The following is an 8,350-nucleotide window of genomic DNA, read 5'->3' as shown; positions in this document are numbered from 1 at the left end:
ATTTGGAAAAGAGGAACATTCATCTTCACAACATGCTTCAGATCCCACACCCCAACCATCGACTCATTCCTCTCGTAACATTCTGAAGCTGAACCAGATTGTTCACAATCTTGCTGCCAGATTTCATTTCGAGTTTAACTTCAAACTACATATCAGAAGTGGGTTTTCATGGATAATTGCACAAATTTTGGCACCATTTATAAGATACGGAAACAGACCATTACCAATGCAACAAGACTTGGACAATATCCAGGCTTGGGCAGAAAAGTAGCATTTTCATAAGAATGTGACAGAAGAACATCAGGACTAGAAGCAGGGGGAAATAATTTAGCCCCTAGGGCCTGCTGCACCATTCAATACGATCATGCTGATCTCATCTCGGCCTCATCTTCACCTTCCTTCCGTCTCCCCATAATCCTTCATCCCGCTACTAATTAAAAATCATTTAGGAATGAAATAAGGAAAAAAATCACTCAGGGAGTAGTGATTCTGTGAAATTATCTACTAGAAAAGAATGTGGAGGCCAAGTCACTGAATGTATTCAAGAAAGAGACAGAATCATTTTCAAATTTTAATAGCATCAAGGTTATAGAGAGAAAGGAGGAATATCACACTAAGATAGATGATCAGCCATTATTATATTGAATGGTGGAGCAGGCTCGAAGAGCTGAATGGCCTACTCCTGCTCCTAGTTTCTATTTTACTATGTTTCTATCTCCTCCTTAGTATTTAGTGTGCCAGAGTCTATTGCATTCTGGTGAGAATTCCAGAGACCCATGACCCTTTGAATGAAGCAATTTTTCCTAATTTCTGTTTTAAGTCCACGACCCCTTTGTCTAAAACTATGGTCTCTCGTTCTAGAAAGTCTAACAATGGGAAATATACGTTCTACATCTACCTTGTCAATTCTCTTTAACACTTTATATATTTCAATTAGATCTCTTCGCATTCTTCTAAACTCCAGCGTGTAGAGGCATAAGCTTTTCAGTCTCTCCTCATTAAACTTCATCCCTGAAATCAATCTAATGAACCTTCTCTGAACCTCCTGTAATACATTTATATCCTTTCTCAAGTAAGCGAACCAAGTTACTGGATGCTGGAATCTGAAACCCAAAGAGAAAACGCTAGAATATCTCAGCAGGTCTGGTAGCATCTGTAAGGAGAGAAAAGAGCTGACCTTTCGAGTCCAGGTGACCCTTTGTCAAAGCTGTGCAGTCATCCAGATGTGGTCTCACCAATGCCCTATCCAGTTGGAACAGCACTTCCCAACTTTTATGCTCTATTCCATGAACAATGAATGCCAAAATTCGATTTGCCTTCCTTATTACCTACTGTACCTGCACACTAACTTTCTGTGATTCATACGTGAGGACAACCAGATTCCATTGCAGTGAAGCATTTTGATACTTTTCTCAATTTAAATTATATGTTACCTTTTAATTCTCCGGACTGAAATGGATAACCTGACACTTATCCATGTTAAATTCCATATGCTAAATTTTGGTCCACTGACCGATCCATACCCATTGGAAAATTACTTATATCCTAATTGTAACTTGCTTTCCCACCTATTTTAGCATCACCGAATGTGGCTACAATACATTTTATCTCTTCATCCAAGTCATTAATATCGAATGGAAATATTTAGGGCCTGAGGTCTGAACCCTGTGGAACAGCTTGCAAACTAGAAAACGACACATTTATCCCCAATCTCTGCTTTCAGGAACAATGTTGAATAAGAGAGAATCTAACTATTGACCCTTCACATTCAATGTCATTACCATCACCAAATCCCGCACAATCAACATCCTGCAGGTTACCATTGACCAGACGTTCTTCAGGACTATCCATATAAATAATATTTCTAAAAGAGCAGGTCACAGGCTGGGAATCCTCGGAGAATAACTCACCTCATGACTCCCCAAAACCAATCCAAATGTACAAGTCACAAATCATTAATGTGCTGGAATACTCAGCACTTGCCAAGAGAATTGTAACTCCAACCACAGTCAAGGAGCTTGATTAAAGCAAATTACTGCGATTGATGGAATCTCAAGTAAGCGAACCAAAACTGTGCAGTATAAAAGCAAGTTACTGGATGCTGGAATCTGAAACCAAAAGAAACTTCAAGCTTTGACCAAGGGTCATCTGGACTCGAAACGTCAGCTCTTTTCTCTCCTTACAGATGCTGCCAGACTTGCTGAGATTTTCCAGCGTTTTCTCTTTTGGGGTCAAGGAGCTTTGTCTTATCTAGGATAAAGTAGCCTGCTTGATTGGCACCTCGTCCACAAACATTTCCTCCCTCCACCACTGACACAGAGTAGCAACAATGGGTGCCATCCTCAAAATGCACTTCAGGAATTGACCATTACTCTTACGATAGCACCTTCCAACACAGGTCTGCTACCACCTAAAGGGAAAGGGCAGCAGATACCTGGGAAGACCACCACCTGGAAAGTCCCCTCCAAGCCACACATCATCCTGTCTTGGAAATATTTCACTGTTCCTTAATGTCACTGGCCCACAGTTCTGAAATTGCCTTCCCAATGGCACTGAGCGTACCGAGACCACATGCACTGCAGCAATGGAAGAAGACTACCACCTGACAAAGTGCAATAAAGTATTGACAAGAAATGTTAGGCTAGCCAGTGACACCACATCATTTTTTTAAAAATGATTCAGAACGAAAGAAGCCTAATTTTTTAATAACAAAACTGGCAATGGTGACACGAGAGATAACATTGTATCCGGCGAGTGGTTAGTATCTAGAATGCATTGCCTGAGTGTGTATTGGATTCAAAATCTTCAAAAGACAATTACAAGTTTAAAAAAAAAACAAAAAGAGCTGCTGGAAAGGGAGGACGGGTGTGACTAAATGCTTAGCTCATGCAGATGGGAGCGGGCAAAAACCCTCCTTCTGCATTGTTGGATTCAACGAGTAATGGAGGATGCCGCTCCCACAATCCACCGCGCCTCAGAGACCGCTCTATCCAATTCGCCGATTTCCCCAGCGCCAAGTTCACATGTTCCCCAGGGCCAGCCGCGGGGCATTCTGGGAGGTTTCTTTGTTGTGAGTCGGATTCGGTGGAAACAAGAGAAGAAATCGGGCAGCGGCGCGCGGATAGAGGAAAGGCTGCAGCATCGTTTTAATCGTCACACCCTTCCCCAGACCCTTCCCCCAGCCTGGGGTCATGTTGGAGAGGGGCCATTGATTGTCCTGGGAAACAACAGCAAGAAGAGTTTAGAGGCCGGAGGAGCAAAGGGAGCAGCGAATTCTGTCTCCAGTCTCGGGGGGATTGAAGACTGGAACCAGAGTCAGTCAGTCAGGAGAGTCAGTGTGAACCCTTGGGAAATCGTTCAGATCTTCAAAATTCGATGAGTGTTTATTTTATCGACAAAGCCAATTAACATTTGTCATTTTAAAATTTATTCATTGTCATCTCAATCCCAGGACATCGCTAGGGGAGTTCCTCGTGTCTGTATCCTCGGCCCAACCATCTTCAGCTGCTTCATCAATAAAATTTTCCATCATAACTCAGACACTGAAATATATTGGTATTCCTTCAATGCCGCTGGGACAAAATCCTGGAAGTCCCTTCCTAACAGCACCAACACCAAGTGTGTTGCAGCAACTTAAGAAAGTGGCTCACCACCATCTTTTCCAGGGCAATTGCGGATAGGCAACAAATACCAGCCTTGCCAGTGACACCCACATCCCATGAACGAATCCCAAAATGGAAATAAACTAGAATTGTCTGTTTTGAATTTCTATCCTGTCCTGGATTTTGTAAACTCCCTTGATAGGATATTCGAATGGGTGGATTTGCAAACAGGAAACTCGAACTAAACAGCACGTAAAATCCGATACATTCACTCAGTGAATCAGAAGCTGGATATCACTGAATCTTTAATATAGAAGAAGGAGAACCAATTGCACAGCCTGAAAAAGCATTGCATAATTTACAGTGGAGATAAACTGTACATGGATGACATTTGAACTGATCATCCAAACTGGATAGACACGAGGGCACCAGCACCATGGAAAAACCGTGGGAATGTGGGGAATGTGGGAAGGGATTTGGTTCCCCATCAAAGTTGGAAATTCATCGACGTAGTCACACTGGGGAGAGGCCATTCACCTGCACCGTGTGTGGGAAGGGATTCACTAATTCATCCAACCTCCTGAGACACCAGCACATTCACACTGAGCAGAGTTCAATTATCTGCTCTGTGTGTGGGAAGGCAATCAGTCAGTCATCGAGCTTTCAGAGACATCAGCAAACTCACAGTGAAGAGAGGCCATTCACCTGCTCAGTTTGTGGGAAGGGATTCACTCAGTCATCCTACCTGCTGACGCACCAGCGCATTCACACTAAGGAGAGTCTGTTTATCTGTTCCTTCTGTGGTGAGGGATTTAATCGATTACCCAGGTTTCTGAAACATCAGCGACTTCACACTGGGGAAAGTCCATACACCTGCTACATCTGTGGCAAGGGATTTAATCGGCCATCCAAACTACTGACGCATGAGCGAATTCACACTGGGGAGAGGCCATTCGGCTGCTCCATGTGTGGAAAAGGGTTTACTAATTCATCTGACCTGGTGACACACCAGCGAGTTCACACTGGGGAGAGGCCTTTCATCTGCTCTATTTGTGGGAAGGGATTCACTCGATCATCCCACCTTCAGACACATCAACTTGTGCACACTGATCAGAGACCTTTTCAATGCTCTGACTGTGAGAAGACCTTTAAAAGTAAAAAGGATTTACTGACACACCAGCGTGTTCACACTGGGGAGGTGCCATTCACCTGCTCTGAGAAAAGGGATTCACTCAGTTATGCTCCTGGCATACACACAAGTGACTGAAGGTTTAAAGTTTATTCATTAGTATCACAAGTAGGCTTACATGAACACTGTAATGAAGTTACTGCGAAAATCCCATAGTCGTCACACTCTGGCACCTGTCCAAGTACATTAAGGGAGAATTTAGCATGGCCAATGCACCTAACCAGCACGTGAAGGGGATGGATTCTGGGCTCACTGCTGCTATTAATCACGTACAAGATTAAAATTTCTCATTCTGACAATTGAAGTTCATTTCAGCTGATGTTAATAAACTGTATAAATGGACTGCTGTTTAATATTCTGGATAAATGTCAAATATCATGCCAAGCTTTTTGTTAAACACATTATTGTGGATTTTTGTCTTTCCCACTTGAGTGTTGAACATCATTTGGCTGGATCTTAGAAAGGACAATCTGAGGGAGGATTGTATGACAGGAACAGAACTTCAACCTGGATACAGTTCCTTCAAGTTCACACTGAGAGGAATGAGCAGCACTTTGGTCTTTCTGATCTCTGTACACTGCCAGCATTTTGGTACATCTTCAGCAACATAAGAAATGTTTCTCAATCGCTCCTGTGCAGTATGTATCATCTAAAGATGACCAAGATCAGGCTGCGTGGAGTCCATGGCGACAGAGAAAAATGGGTGGAAAGATGCAAACTTCCTGTAACTGGAACCCCTCTGATTTCTGATTTGTAACCAGAGTGTTTCAAAGCTCCTAAACACAGAACAGAATCTCCTTTATAACTGTGGTTATACAACCTGAGTTTGGCAGATTGGAAATGTGCTGTTAAATCAGAGATTGGTGAAAAACTGTGCTCTCTCCTGACTGAAATGGCAGGATTAAGTCTCCAGTTTAAAGTTACTGTACTGATTATTCTATGAAGTTTTCAATATGTTTTTGTGACAATCTTGAATCTACCACTTTAAACCAACACCAACAGCAACTTGTACTGATGTACACATTTAGAATCTGTATAGTGTAGAAGGAGATAAGAAACATAGTAACATAGAAAGGACAATGGGAACATAGGAAACTACAGTTAAAAATAAATAGTTTAAAGTCCATATTAAAGTAACACATGCAGGAGGAAACAAGATAGAAAATTAGAAACATAGGAATAAGGAGCACCAGGAGCAGGCCATTTGGCCATTCAAGCCTGATCCCACCTCCCTCCACCATAACCCTAACCCTTTGCCCCAAGAGCTATATCTAACTCCTGCTTGAGAACTGTATTGTAATATCTCCGCTCATTAAAGCAAAAACCCTTGAGGCTTTTCTTTTTAACATTACTGGTCCTGTTCCTACTATTTTTCGCTGTGACCCTGTTTGATTCTGACCCTTGATCTAGCTATTGCTTTTCTTATTTCTCTTTCTGTATCTTGTTCTTATCTTTGATTTCCCCTCCTCTAACTCCTTGCATCGGTCCCCATCCCCCTGCAATTTTAGTTTAAACCCTCCACAACCACTCTAACACACACTCCCCCTAGTACATCTGTTCCGGTCCTGCCCAGGTGTAACCTATCCAGTTTATGTTGGTCCCACCTCTCCCCACAACGGGTCCTAATGTCCCAGGAGTCTGAAACCCTCCCCTTTCGCCATTTCTTCAGCCACGTATTCATCCGATATAATACGCTATTTCTACTCTGACTAGCTCGTGGGACTACCATTGAGGTTCTACTTTTCAACTTTCTTCCTAACTCCCTATATTCTACTTTTAGGACCTCATCCTTTTTTAAACTTATTTTGTTTGTACCATTGTGTGCTACGACCACTGGCTGTTCATCCTCCCCCTCCAGTATGTCCTACAACTGCTCTGACACATCCTTGACCCTCATGCCAGGGAGGCAACATACCATCCTGGAGTCTAATTTGTGGCCACAGAAATGCCTGTCTGTTCCCCTTACAATTGAATCCCCTCTAACTATTACATTCTCACACTTGTTGCTCTTCCCCTGTGCAGCAGAGCCAACTGTGGTGCAATGAATTTGCATGTTGCTGTTTTCCCCTGACAGGCCATTCTCCTCAACAGTATCCAAAGTGGGAAATCTGTTTTACAGGGTAATGGCCACAGGAGATTCCTGCACAGCCTGTGTAGACCTCTTGGTCTGCCTGGTGGTGACCCATTCCCTTCCTCCTGTGGACTCTTAGCCTGTCTACATATGCTACCCATGATACTCTCCACCTCACAGATGTTCCAGAGTGTCCCCTGTCACTATTCCAGTTCTGAAACTCAGCTTCCAGGAGCTGCAGCTGGAGACACCTCCTGCACACATGCTAGTCGCGGGCTCTGGAAATGTTCCCAGCTACCCACATGGAAGATGAGGGGCACACCACACCCCTCTCTCGCCATGACTTAGACCTTTAAATTTAACGATTGGATGACCCTTTTAAATCATGGAGATTGGTGTAAAACTGCTCTCTCCAGACTGAAACTGAAATGGCAGGATTGAGTCTCCAGTTTATAACAGCCATTGTGATTATCCTGTGACATTTCTGAGGTACTTTTATTACAGTCCTGAGTCTAACACTTTAAAGCAACATGAACAACAACTTGTATTAGTATAGCACCTTTAACATAGGAAAATGTAATTAAAAATAAATAATTCAATGTCTGTATTAAAATGGCACATGGAGGAGTTCACAAGATCTTTTTAGCTGCTGGAATAATTATACAAGTCACTTGATCTCCAGATAAAGAAGGACGTGCAGTGAGTTCCCAAGAACTTCCTGTTTTATTGATATGTGTATCATAGAATCATAAAAACCCTACAGTGCAGAAAGAGGCCATTTGGCCCATCGAGTCTGCACCGACCACAATCCCACCCAGGCCCTACCCCCATATCCCACATATTTTACCCACTAATCCCTCTAATCTATGCATCTCAGGACACTAAGGGGCAATTTTAGCATGGCCAATCAACCTAACATCTTTGGATTTTAGAGATATTTTATTTTAGATACCAGGGTTTTGTTGCAGCTTTCGTCAGTATTAACTGTATCTCCCAATTTGGTCATCAGCTAATTCATAAATAAAGCAGTTAATCACTTCTTGTGTTATTGATCAGTCTGCTACTGGATTAATTATTTCATGAGCTGTGTTGCAAAGTTTTGTGAATCGGAAATGTTTGACTGTGATTTGCTGTCATTCTGCTCCCAAATTTTAAAATTGGCCTTCTGATTTCTAAGTCCAAATGGTTTATGTAAATTATGACTAACAGTGGTCGCTGCATTGTTCCATGTGGAACCCCACTCCCTCCCTTATTTCAGTGAGTAGCTGATTTTAACCTCTTATCTCTGCTTTCTGCTTTGTAACCAGCTTGTTATTTATGACAATCTGAAGTGTGAGCAAGATCAGGCCGTATAAAGTGAGGAGTCAGGTAGCAGAATGGAAGGAAAGATGACTCCAAAACAGATATCAGAGGATCATATTTACAGCGAGTTTGTAGCCATCTTTCTATCCATTGTTTATTGTTAATGCCTTGTTTTTGCTTCTGTCC

At 42.5% G+C, this 8,350-nt stretch overlaps 1 protein-coding gene across 1 annotated transcript; it reads left to right on the top strand.

Moving 5' to 3' along the window:
- Positions 1 to 3,069: 3,069 nt before the first annotated feature.
- On the top strand, positions 3,070 to 6,852 carry LOC144505295 (uncharacterized). Its single transcript, XM_078231389.1, has one exon. The coding sequence runs from the start codon at positions 4,039 to 4,041 to the stop codon at positions 4,867 to 4,869; it is 831 nt and encodes a 276-aa protein (XP_078087515.1). The 5' UTR covers positions 3,070 to 4,038; the 3' UTR covers positions 4,870 to 6,852.
- Positions 6,853 to 8,350: the final 1,498 nt, after the last annotated feature.

Source organism: Mustelus asterias, chromosome 16 (genome assembly GCF_964213995.1).
Source record: "Mustelus asterias chromosome 16, sMusAst1.hap1.1, whole genome shotgun sequence".
Taxonomy (NCBI): Eukaryota; Metazoa; Chordata; class Chondrichthyes; order Carcharhiniformes; family Triakidae; genus Mustelus; species Mustelus asterias.
The sequence above is the reverse complement of the archived record's forward strand: the minus strand, read 5'-3'. Positions and strand labels throughout refer to the sequence as shown.

What these genes read in the sequence shown, in the direction of transcription:
- LOC144505295 (XM_078231389.1), top strand. Translation starts at nt 4,039, where the DNA reads ATGGAAAAACCGTGGGAATGTGGGGAATGTGGGAAGGGATTTGGTTCC.